At 37.9% G+C, this 13,201-nt stretch overlaps 1 protein-coding gene across 4 annotated transcripts in view; it reads right to left on the reverse strand.

Moving 5' to 3' along the window:
• Positions 1–2,776: 2,776 nt before the first annotated feature.
• foxj3 (forkhead box J3) overlaps positions 2,777–13,201 on the reverse strand; it is a 126,909-nt gene continuing 116,484 nt past the window's right edge. Inside the window, exons 8-12 of one of the 4 annotated variants that reach the window (XM_067430823.1) lie at positions 10,400–10,837; positions 9,932–10,033; positions 8,174–8,362; positions 7,985–8,086; positions 2,777–7,007 (exon numbers count right to left, since the gene is read on the reverse strand). In XM_067430823.1, the coding sequence (XP_067286924.1) occupies positions 6,895–7,007; positions 7,985–8,086; positions 8,174–8,362; positions 9,932–10,033; positions 10,400–10,837 (944 nt within the window). In that variant the 3' untranslated portion in view covers positions 2,777–6,894. Of the gene's footprint in view, positions 7,008–7,984; positions 8,099–8,173; positions 8,363–9,931; positions 10,034–10,399; positions 10,841–13,201 lie in introns of all 4 variants that reach the window. The other 3 variants (XM_067430821.1, XM_067430822.1, XM_067430820.1) reach the window with 3 other exon arrangements.

The following is a 13,201-nucleotide window of genomic DNA, read 5'->3' on the forward strand; positions in this document are numbered from 1 at the left end:
ATTCAATTGTTCTTCTAGGCTCTTCTAGATCCTTGGAGCATCTTTTGTTTAAGAAGATGTAGATGTAACACTTATGGAGCACTTTGTTCTGCCGTCTCTTTATGACACACCATTCATCTGTTAAAACAGGACATACTGTTCATACTTTGTGATCATACTCATACAACATAGCAGGAAAAGACGGGAGCTCAAAAGTCAAAGGTTATTTATAAGCACATGAGAAGAGTTTTGATCCTGTCAGAAAAGCTGCACAGAAGGAATATATACATGCTTGTACACACAATCCAGTAGCACAATGTAAAGATACATTTCTGTGTCCAAAAATACTCTTTTGCAATGTAAAAGCAGGTAAACACACAGTAGCTTTCACACTGATACTTACACTGATCAAAAGTAGGCGTACTTGCAAGATTTATAGATATGCAAAATGAAATTATATGCTATTCGCAAAGAAGTCTATTAGGTTAAAATTGCAATGTAATGAATGTATCATATCAAAGAGCGGTCACATCAGGGAAATTTTAACTGTCTATGAAGCACCTTTTACAAAGAAGTCACTTTCAAACTAAACAGCTTTCTGTCGGTCACTGCGGTGGGCAAATCGAAATCCACAAAGAATTCCTATTGAAGTTGCCAAAATGTGTCCACCTTTTTAGATTGAACACATTGTGGGTTATAAAACACTAACCATGACTGAATTTACAATTTAAAAATAACTATTTTGAAAGCCGAGGGCATACCAAGCCGATGTCAAAGAACTAGCTTCGACGAAAGCCAACTGTGTTGTCACCTCTTGGCCAAAAAGATGCACTTGAACACACCAAAACGACTAAAGACGACTGTAAAGTGGCATGTGCGTTCTGCGCCTGCAGCAGAAATAAAAGGGATTCATAAAGGGAAACCGAAACTAGGACTGCATATACAAACCGCTTGTTTAGTATTTTGAATATCAATCACGCGGATCACTTCTTTGTATTCCAGACGCACGGCCCAATGCTAAATCGGAGCAGAAAACCCCAACAGCCAAAAGTTTAGATGACTAACATGTGAGTTTTAGATTGGAAGCTTGTTTCCACCCCAGAATAAAACTTTTTAAAAGATCATTTATCATCTCGCAGTTCTGACTTTATGACTCGCAACTACGAGTTTAGGCCTATATCTTGCAATTCCGAGAAAAAAAGTCAGAATTGGGAGATATAAACACACAATTCTTATTTTTTTATTGCAATTGTGAGTTTATATCATGCAATTCTGAGATAGAGATGTAAACGTGCAATCTACGAGAGAAAAAAAAAAAAAGATTCGTGAGTTTACCAATTCAGCATTGGGAGATAAAAAGTCACAATAATCTTTTTTTATTTTTTTATTCTGTGGTTGAAACAATCTTCCTTAGTTTACATCTCGCAATTGTGTTATAACGTCAGAATTGTGAATATAAATGTCCTGACAGACCCTCCAAAGTCTTACCCAAAGTTCACATATATACATATTCGTGGCAGAGAAAGAGCCACACATTCCCACAGCACGATGATTGATCTGATGGGACAGAGGTCTCGATGCATGTGTGAATTTTTGTTTAAAAAAAATTGAAGGGGGTTTTGAACATAACTAAGCTTCAGATACTAGAAATAGACCGCCAAGTCAGTGACAGCACCAGATCGTCAAATTCAAAATAGGTCGGTAAAATACCAAGGGACTGTGTGTGCTCTTCAGGAGGAAACTGGGATTACAAAGACTTAAGCGATTTCAAAGCACCGTGGTGAGTGCACCAAATACACAAGCGTGAGGAAATGCAAACTTGTAGGGGGCTTCAAACACTACAGCATCTCGAGTGTGTCGCAAAAGCTTCTCAAAGCTAAGAACATCCCGTCAACGGCTGTCTTACCATCAGAAACAGGTTTTTACCGCAAAAGCAAGATGGCTAACCTAGATCTGCTGAGCAAAACAGGATTGTTAACAAGCTTATTGTTATAACCCGAAAGCTCAGCAGCACGAGCATCATATACAAGAGTGTACAGAATACTTTGATGACAAACCAATTCGATTTTAAGGTTAATGTGAGAGCGCGACCTTAAAAGTTCACATTAAGGTCAGTTGCTTTCACGCATCATGAATGATATAGCATGTGGACATCTGGGATAAGGCACTGAATGCTTTATCCTGTGTATTGCATGGCTACTCACAAAATAGATATGAAATTTACACTGCAAGTCTGCGTTGTAATGGGCCATTCACATGGAACACTTTTTTCTTCATTTATTATTTTCCTTATTTATTTTTTACAATTTATTGATTCTTTAATATATAATATATATATATATATATATATATATATATATATATATATATATATATATATATATATATATATATATATATATAATTCCTACATGTATTTATTTGCAGGTTAATTTTATAAAATAAATATAAAAATAAAGTAAAGAATAATAAAAGTGAAGTATAATAAAAATAAACGAAAATATGAATACTAAAATAGTCAGGATTAAATTTGGTTAAACATGAATTGTATTTGTTTTATCGGGTCATGTATTCCTTTATTTTCATATTGTTACAATCATTTATTTATCTAATCAATAAATTGAGTAACCAATTTTCTGTCAGTAGTGACTGAACAATAGTGGTTAAGGTTGGTTAAATATTTGAGATCAGAAACAAACGGACCGGATAACAGCAAAATCATCCAATCAATTAAACAAAGGCATTTTGCAAATATAAATATATAAATAAATGTCACAAAGCAGCAAAGATTGCACAGTGAAGTTAACATATTTTATTTCTTTAAGTGCCATTCATGCATATCGGGGGAAGGGGTGGTATTGACAATCCTAATGACACTTCAGTTATTTTACAGCACTAAAACCAATACAAAGAGAAGCCGTGTCATCTTATTGGACAGCAAAAGTAATAAACCGTGCAATAACAAAAAGGACAAAAAGGGGAAAATAAACGAAACAACAAATACAAGTAATGACCAGGACAAAATCAAACAGAAAACAAAGATTAAAATAGAATATAAACACTGAAACACTGAATGTTGAACCATAGTACAGGTAAAAGGTAGTGTCACACAAAAAGCCAACGCATTTTCATCACATATATACAATATAGATATATACATACTGTGTCACCCTTGGATTGGACAATAACAAAATACTCTGTATTCATCTCCCTCTTTTCTTTCGCAGGTGAACCCGAGCCCTTGCCTTGATCCCTCACCACCCCAGAGGAAAAAAGGACAATCGAAAAGACACATATTTACAATAAGCACAACAACACACCAACAATGAATAAAATAGGCTCCAAATACCAGAACTTGTTGGCAGTTTTCTCCCGTAAATGTAACAAGGCTTCTCAAATCTTCCTTGATTACAATAATCTCTCTGGCAGATGCATCTCCACTTGTTTTAAGTTCTTTTTTTTCTTTTGTTTTTACGAAAACTGAGTTGTCTTTAAACAGTTAAAACTTTCACACAACACAAACACAAAATCAAAGGAGCAATGTTTTTCCTTTTTCTTTTTTGAGAAAAAGAGGAATAGAGAGAGATAGAGAGAACTCATCACCTGTCCAGCTCATATATTCTCTTGCGCTCCCTTCAAGCTTTACGTTCGGTCCGATCCTTCAGCTATACTTTACGCCAATTACCGGCCGCCTTAAACGTCGCAGAGTTAGACTTCCTCTCTTTGGCAAACAAGAGATCCAAACACATCACTACCACAAATAGATTGGCAATACATACAAAATATTTCCAACTTAAAACAGACACTCCTTCTGTGGTCGACAATCCAGACAAACCATGATGGAGGGTGAGCGCCACAGTACGTTATTAAAGTTCACACCGATGCCAGACATTCACTCGAGGCGAGATCCTGCTTGAGTTAATGAACGACAGGAGCGCTTGTGCTTCCGAATTCTTTTCAAAGTGCACAAAAGACCAGATAAAAGCTCCGAAAGCTCTTTGTATGACAAACACAGAGGCTAGGCGAACGAGGCTTGTGAACGGCGTCCAAACGAAACCGCGCGACGAACCACCGACGGAAAAAGGAGGATGCGGAGAGCCAAAGCAGATTTGGGCAATGGAGCTTAGTTTAAGAACAATGTGCACAGCATCGCAGTCAAACAAAAAACACGGAACGTTCAACAGTCGGTCTGGGGTAAAGTGGATAACGGTTCTGGTCATTGTTTTTCTTCTCTTGTAAAAGCAGACTCACAAATTCAGTATCACAGCCAGTTGAGTTTTATTTCAGGGTTATGTTTGGCTTCGGTAATATGGTTTGGCCAATGTAAACCCCGTAACAAACTACATAGCTGATGGCGGACAGGATTCAGACTGAAATGTCATTTTGACTGGGTTCCTTAAACCAATCTCTCAAGATCTGTCTTGTTTCACCCCAAAATAAAAGAAAAAATGATCAAGAAATCTTTTTTAAGACCATCAAGTTCTTTATTTTTATTATACAATAACGTGTAATGTAAAATGCAATAGCATCTAATTACAATTAAAATTAAAAAAGCTATTTTCATTTATCAGTATTTTTAATACTGCCTTTGTGATGAATCAATTATTCTACTCTGATTGTCAATAACTACTGTACTACAGTAACGTGACAAATCGCTGAGAATAAAGGGCAAGTCTGCACCGATTACCGAGTAATGACATTTTTTCAATGTCTCATGATAATAAACTCCACATTTTAATGGTCTTAAAAATAGATGTCTTTATGCAAAACAATTTTGAGGTTGCGATGTGAGATTTTCATGATATTAGGACATATGCCACAAACCGTCAAGTATGGTTCATGGATCCATGACCGTAAGGGCCTTAGCGATCAAAGGCCGATACATGTCAATGACTAGTGTAAATACTTTCTTTGAGAGTGTATAATACTGAAATACAAAACAAAAAACAAAAAAACAACTGTCATTAGTTCATTTCACTTTACAAGTCTATTTGCACGTACACTGATAAATAAAAAAATCAAATAAAGATGACTGAAAACTACCGAAAGCCAATGAGACTCAGGCGTGCGTAAACTTTCAAGCTATGATAAACAGATCCACTCCTTCCCTTTTAAACCGCGCTTAATGGCTTTCCCGGATAAGCACTTCACTCTAGAATTGGGTCTAATCGGAAAAGTGCTGCTTCTCACCGATAAACACCCGCTAAAGGTCAACAGCCTGTACCTACTTCTAATTTGGGTTCCGCTATTCTAGTCCACATCTTGTGCATTAGTTTTGTGCTCTTCAAAAGAGATGATTGTAATCACTGATAGCCCTAAATTAATTATATTGCACAAACACATTCCATAATATCGCTGATATAACAAAATGACACTGAAACTTTTCAAAATATAGTCTAGTATGTAGTAATTACAGCCAAGTTGCTTAAGGGCGCTTCGCTTGATCAGGCAAGACGTAGTTACGGTCTAGTTCCTGCATCCATCCAGGTCGATGATGATTTTTTTTTTTTTTTGAATGTGTGATTTTGACTTTAGTTGCAGAATTTCAAACGCAGCAGTTAACATTCCTCCAACATAAGGCTTTTAGTGTATCTAAATATTTCAGTCCTCATCTTTCTCTCAGTATTACGCTACACCCAGCATCCAAAAGCAACAGCTTAAGTGAAGGTACGCTCTCTGCAAAAAGTCTTTGTCAGTGCAGCAAAGAGCAAGCAATTTCATGTTGGTTGATCCTAGGGTTAAAATAAAGAGGGATCTTTTATTGCGGACCATTAAGCAAATGTGCCTTGACGTGATTTTCATCTCTTCCTCAGCGCTGCTGTAAAGAGCCACACAGCAGGCTGATTTCTGAATGTGAACATGGCTCCGCTATCCCACAGATCTCCGCTCAGCTCCTAAACAACGCATGAAAGTTTGCAGTGGCAGGTCCTGAGGGCTTTAAATGAACTTAAAAGCAATGCAGCCCAATTGGGAGACTGCAGGTTGACGGGTGAAAGTTGACAGAACGAGGATTGTACATGCAAACGTAAAACGTTGACAGTGAGGTCTGGATCGATATCATTTTCTGACGCACACGTTTAGACTTGCCTAAATCTATTAGTGACAAAAAACAAGACACACTTCAGGCAGCAAAGATACACAAGTACAAATACTGCAGGTAATGTGGTTTACATGTGTCATTATGAGCCTTTACGATCAGTAAAATCTGCTAGAATCGGAATCGGATGCATGGCGACTTCGACATGTTACAGTGTGTAGGGTCAGAAAAGCAACAAACAAAACAAAAAAGAGAGAGAAAGAGGGCTACTTATGCCTGAATGAGCAGAGAGAACTATGGTAGGTGCTTTGAGTGTCACGTTACCTGCACCATCGGCCTTCTTACGAAAAGTGCCCTGCATCTCAGAGGAAGTTTCACAACACAAATGAGGGAGCCAATCTTGTCTGATAGGCAGTCAAGGCCTGAGTTAGTCACCACGAGAGGGGAGAACAAGCCAGACATATTACTCGAAAAATCACAGAACAACAGTTGAAGAGCAGGGGCGAGCTTGGCAATTGAGCGGGCTTGTAGAAAGGCTGTGGGTTGGGAGACATTTGACATAAACACGAACCACTTGCCCCTTGGACAAGTATAAAAGCGATCACTTAAACGTCCTAGTAAATGTGATTGTCTTCAAAGTAATATCTTTTTTTTGTTTCTTTGTTTTTGTTTCATAAAAACACCAGGAACACAGGAGTCTCTTTCAGGTCATTATGAACAACACCTGCACTATTTCAAGTGTCCCGTTCCAATCTGCCTTCCGTCACGGGCATGCAGACACCTCAGGTCCAGCCCTCTTGCTCTGTAACACAAACACTCTGCCTCCATACGCTCCTCTCTCGTTTTGTCTGCACCACTCTTTGCGCTCTTGGACTGGGTTAGACGATGGAGTCCCAGTCAAAGTCGTCCTGGATGTCGTCGGCGGGCATGCGGCGCATCTGGAAGTTCCCAGCGGGCATCATATGCTGCTGGTTCATCTGAGCGTGATGGCCTGAGGGCAGAGCAGAGGGGAACGGTCACAACATGCAAATGCTTTGACGCGCACGTTAAGAAAATCGTATTCCCGTGCATAACGTGGAAAGTTGCAACCTGGGGAAGTGTTAAATACAAACTGCTAATTAACTATAAACAGGCTCCCTTGTGATGTTAAACAAACCTAGTGTTAAGAAGGTGTGTGTGCTTGTTGCTATGCGGTTGTAGTGTTACTTATGGAGTTGTTTAAGGGATAGAGTTCACATTATTTACACATTATTGTAATGCTTGGATTAGCCAGGACAATTTTTATTATAAGTCCGATTGTGTTTGTCTGAAAGAGGAATATCATATAGACCTAAGATGGCTTGAAGGTGAGTAAATCATGGGTTCATTTTCATTTTTGGGTGAGCTATACCTTTAAGGTATTTTGGGTGGTTGCTAGGGTGTCTTGGGTATATCAGGGTGTCTCTATGATATCTTCTGGCTGCATGATTTAAAGTATCCATGGCATAAACTGCAGGATAATTCAGCAAGAATGATCAAACGTGACACATTTATAATGTTAAAAAAGGATTTCCTGTTCAAATAAATGCTGTTCTTTTGATCGTTCTATTCATTAAAATTCCATCAAAATGATTACAATTTCCACAACTCTTTTCAAAATTGATAATAATAAGAAATGACCAAAATCACCAAATCAGTATATTAGAATAATTTGATCATGTGACACTTAAGACTGATCACTGCTGAAAATGTAGCTTTGCCATTACAAGAATACATTGAATAGAAAACAATAGAAAATTGCAATTATATTTCATAATACTGTACTTTTGATCAAATAAATGCAGCCTTGGTGAGCATAAGAGACTTATTTCTTGGAGTGTATCTTACTCAAACATTTTAGATTTAAACTAGCTCCTGTTCAACATGATTCACATGCTCCAACATCAAGGCCATTTGATTGTTGATATAAGAGTTATAAAAGATAAGGACCTGTCATAGTGGGGCCAGGGCTGCTCATGGGCGGCATATGAGGATATCCTGGCGGACCCATCATAGAACTCAAGCTCTGTCTCGAGTCCATGTACATGTTTCCTGAAAAACAAACTGATGTTACTATGTTACTATTGTGGCAGTCTTAATATATGACAGTGGATTTTAGGGATGATTAAGACCACTCACCTGTGTTGATGTGTGGGCTGGGCTTGTTTGGATGCATGGAGCCGTGGCACACTGGTGGCTGCACTGCCCCCTGTGGCTGAATTCCAGTACGAGCAAAGAACTGATTGATGGAAGAGCAGAGGTCTGCCATCTGAGTAGGCTCGAGAGACCAGTTATTCAGCTCCGCCTGTCTCATGCTCTCTTTCAAACCTTCAGAAAAACAAATGACAGAGATTTTCACAAAACTATAAAGAAAAGCTTTAAAACCACATCTATGGCTACTGTTTTAAAACAAGTGATTTACACAATCAATGAATATACAAAATAAATATTTAACAGGTGCTTAACAGGTTCTTTCAGGTTGTCATTTTGTTTAACTACTCAAATAAAAATGTAGCTCATCACATAGATTTAAAAATAAAATAAGCTCAGAGTTGTTATATTTAAAAAAAATTGAATTGAATTCTAATGATTCAATAAAATAATTTAAAAGTTTATTATATTTAACACACACACACACACACACACACACACACACACACACACACACACACACACACACACACACACACACACACACACATAAATTATATATAAATTTAATAGTTGTAAATGTTTGCACAAAGTAATTCAACATTTAATCTTTATTGAAGAACAAAATATTTCTTTTTTAAAATAAATAATCAAATAATTAATAGCTAATTGAATTTTAAGAAGTGTCTCAAATTACTAATTTTAAAAGGTGCACTATGCAACTTTTCTGTCCGCTAGAGGGCACCTATTCAAAACAAAGGCATAGTTCGATGATGGCAAGTTTGAGCGAAGCATCTTGGGACATGTGGTCTTCACCTCACAGTCAGTGGGGGAAAAAAATCAGGAAAGGACTCATCAAGAAATCATATTGATGGATGTGGTTATTAACAGAACTGTAGTATGAAGCAGAGCAGGAGTGAGGGTTGTGTAGCCGAGCAAGGCCGCGGGATTGTTAATGAGATGAAAAGCGTTTCTGCAGAATAAAACCAGAAACCGAGAGTAACGCAGATATGACGCAATTGACAGGCGACTCCCTCAATGTCCCGGTTCCTTGGTTAAAATAGCAATTTTCTCACAATTTACAAATAGTTGCAAACATTTGGGATATTGTAAGTACTCAACTAAACAAATTATAATAATGGCCAAGTGGTTTTTGGATATTTTACTGAAAAAAAGATCTACATAGAGCACCTTTAAATGCATTTGTTATCACCCATTCCAATCTATGCATCGTTATGTATCATATGAGATGAAGTGGTGCTAGTACAAAATTAATAGCTTGAGAAACAAAACAAAAATTTATTTTCTTTTATCAATTAATGGAAATTACAGCAAATATATAAGGCAGGGGTTTATAAACCATTCCTGGAGCCTCCCCAGCACTGCACATTTTGGATGTCTCCCCTATTAGAATACAACCAGCTCAGGTCATGGAGTACTAAACTAATCAGCTGATGAGTTAATACAGCTGTGTTAAATAAGACACCCATCCATCATATGCAGCGCCTTTTACTATACAGAAGCCTAACCCTTTAAGATTCTGAAATCGGATTGGAAAAGTAAACATATCTATTGAGATGCATTTCTTAGGGGGCTGCATATGTTGGACGAGTGTCTTATTTAACACAGCTGTATTAACTCATCAGCTGATTAGTTTAGTACTCCATGACCTGAGCTGGGTGTGTCTAATAAGGGAGGCTCCAGGAATGGTTTGAAAACCCCTGATATAAGGCATTTCGATTATACCTTGGAAGGGTGAGAGATCCACATCAGCCCAGTTGTAGCTGCTGGCGATGCGGCAGCTTTCTTTCAGCGCATCCAAATTGGGGTACCAGTCACTGGGAAGACCTGCAGATAAAACAACGTAGTGAAGGCCACAGCAGGACTCATCTAGATGTGTGGAAGCAGCTTTGCGTTTGAGCCAGCAGGGGGAGCCACAGCCCTCTGTACAGGCCTGCTCTCTGAAGTGTGCTGCATTTGCTTTGTTCTCATTAGAGAAAGCTGTATAAATCACTTCATGATTTACTGCTGACTGCTCCAAAGTTGCCATAAATTTCTTAATTTAAAATAAATGACTTTTAGAAGAGGCCTGAATAAATCGGCCTGTCAGGGCAATGCCAGCGCAGAAGGAAGTGTGCTGAGAGTTTGAGACAGAAAGAGGAAAAGGAGAGACGATCAGATAGCAAGAACTATCACAGACAAGCAGACTCTTACCGGTGTTGCACTGCATCTGTTGCTGGGCAGGATGAGGCTGGTGGGAGAGATTCTGGTGCTGCTGCTGCTGTTGCTGCGCCGTGTGCTGGCCGTGGGCCTGGTGCTGGGAGGGATGCTGGCCGTGCTGGCTGTGCTGGGGATGTTGGCTGTGTTGGGGATGTTGGCTGTGCTGGCTATGCGCCGTGTGCGGGTGCTGGCTGTGCTGGGTGTGAGGGCCATGCTGGGAGAGGTGCTGTCCGTGTGGCGAGTTGTGGGCTGAGTGAGGGGGGTGGGAGAGAGGCACCTGGCTACCGCTGTTGGGGATGTTGTTGGGGTGAGAGTTAGTGATGCTGTTCTGGTTGTTGTGAGGGTGGGTGCTGATGGTGCTGCTGGGGGAGTGTTGGTAAGAGCAGGAGGTGTGGGTCTGCTGGGACGACTCCGAAGGCATACCCATCAGACCTGCTAGGATCAAACAGGGCATCACATTAAATATGCTAAACTATCAGTTTATACTCAAACACTTTATATTAAGGTTGCAGATGTAATACAATAGACCTCATGGACTAAAAAGACAATCCTTTTACAGCATTCATCCATCTTACAGTTTTTTTAACCTTAAATGTGAATTTCTAGATATACTAAAACATTTTTAACATTACAATTTTTCCACAAATAATTAAACACTATAATTTGTTAAAAAGTTATTTAAAATTAATACAATAGGTACAATAATAAAATTTACTCACAAATGTTAATTTCTACATTTCTATCCTTAATAGTTTATATTTTATGTTAATTCATTTCCAGTTATTTAACAAATAATAACAAGGCACAATCATTTCTAACAATAATTTTGAATATGAAAAGCTAAAAAGCATATGCTTACACTGTACATTAAAAGTTAACAGAAATAGTAACTTTATTTAATTTATTTGGAATATTTTATTTTGATCAATATAAAATGAAAATAAATGAAAATAATTTAATTGAATCAATTAATTAATTAATTAATTAATAATATTTAGTATCGGTGTCGGCTCTGATATGCCATTATTTGGGTCAGGATACAGGACCGATCCAGATCTGATACTGTCTATATAATATTGTGTTATTGTTAAGAACCAGTGGCCCACAAAAGGCACACAAACATAATCAATGCTTCGTGCACTATATATTATAAGTGTTCTGAAGCCATTCTATAGTTTATTGTGAGGTACAGACGAATATTTAAGCCATTCAATTCAAGTTCACGTGAATGCTTCCCTCGGCTACGGCTGTCAGTCGTTCTCAATTCAGCATTCAAACTGCGTGTTGTGTTCGGTTATGACAGTCAACAAAATGAAACTCTCCAAGATTATTCACTGTTCCTGTTATTATGCTTGATCTGTAGATAACACTATGGTTTCACATAAAATCCTGCGCACGGGATGCGCATACACGCTTTGTGCCGCTCTGTATTGGAGCCTTTCGTATTATAATACTTTTGTCCAATGAAGAATATGATAAGCTTAATTTCTTAGTATATAGGCCCTGTTTCTATAAATATATTTACTTGTTTTTCATGGATGCATTTTAAAACGTGTAACATTTTACCAGATTTAGTGCTATACTTATTCACTTATTTGTTCCTCACTAAATTATTTTTTGTGAATTTTATACAATTATTGTGCACTTTTTGTGTGACTTTTGCTGCTGAATTATCCACTAATCTAGTTTATCAACCATCTAGTTTACAGTATTATTTTTTGTTATTGATGGTGATTAAATATTTTTTTAATTTTGTTGTTTTTTCTTTATAATGAAGCTGTCTATATTTAGTAGACTGTGTTTAACACACAAAAGAGTGATTACCAGTTCAACACACTGAGTTAGAAAAAAATCTACATTGAATCTTTAAACAAAACTGCACTGGTATTGGATTGGTATTGGCCGATACTCAGAATTTTCGGTATCAGTTCGGAAAAAATGTCATCGGTGCATCCCTATAAATTATTAGTAATTATTATTAATAAAATGCAAATATAAATGAAAGATTACTAAATAAATACTAAATACTGTAATAAATGTATTGTGACTTCACTAATAACTAATGTACATATGCATGTAATGTACAGTCAAAAGGTTGCAATGCATACCATGTCAGTGTTTATGCCAGCAACAAGTTTGACTCCAGTTTGCAACTTTGTGATCACACTTAATCTTTTATCCAGTCCTTATCTATGTAGTAAAAAAGCCAGAACATTTTGAAAACATCTGATTCTGTCTTTTTTAAAATGCACCAGGGTGTCGAGACAGTGACTCAGCACAAAGTCATGGTCAGCCCTCTTAAACTGAACCACAATTTCTCCAACTTTTAATTTGTGCAATTGTTTTGAACTATTTTCTAAAAACACCTGACAAGCTTCCAACATCTGCACACTCAATAGCAATCACCGAAGCGTGCGGCTCGCGGTCTTAAGAGGCCCTGTCCATCATGGCGCTGGCACTGTAAACCTATTTCGGTGGAGAGCTTTTAGAGCAGACTGCGGGGCCCTGCATCGCTGCAATCGCCAGAGAACACTCATCGGTGGGGTGACAGGGGTGCATCTCTTATCAGCAGAGAAAGCCTATTGTCCAACCATGGGAGAGCACAGAAAGCAATTAGCTAGCAGCTCCCCTGAATAATAATGCGATTCATTACCTATTATCAAAGCCAGTGAATTAGCTCAGTGTCTCCAGCAGTGGGGTGTGAAATCCTCTCGCCAGCTTTATTTGCTCATTTTAATTGCCCAAGCTTGTCTGACTAAGAGATTTAACTTTTATGCACATAAAAAGGTAACAACT

Source organism: Pseudorasbora parva, chromosome 22 (assembly GCF_024679245.1).
Source record: "Pseudorasbora parva isolate DD20220531a chromosome 22, ASM2467924v1, whole genome shotgun sequence".
Taxonomy (NCBI): domain Eukaryota; kingdom Metazoa; phylum Chordata; class Actinopteri; order Cypriniformes; family Gobionidae; genus Pseudorasbora; species Pseudorasbora parva.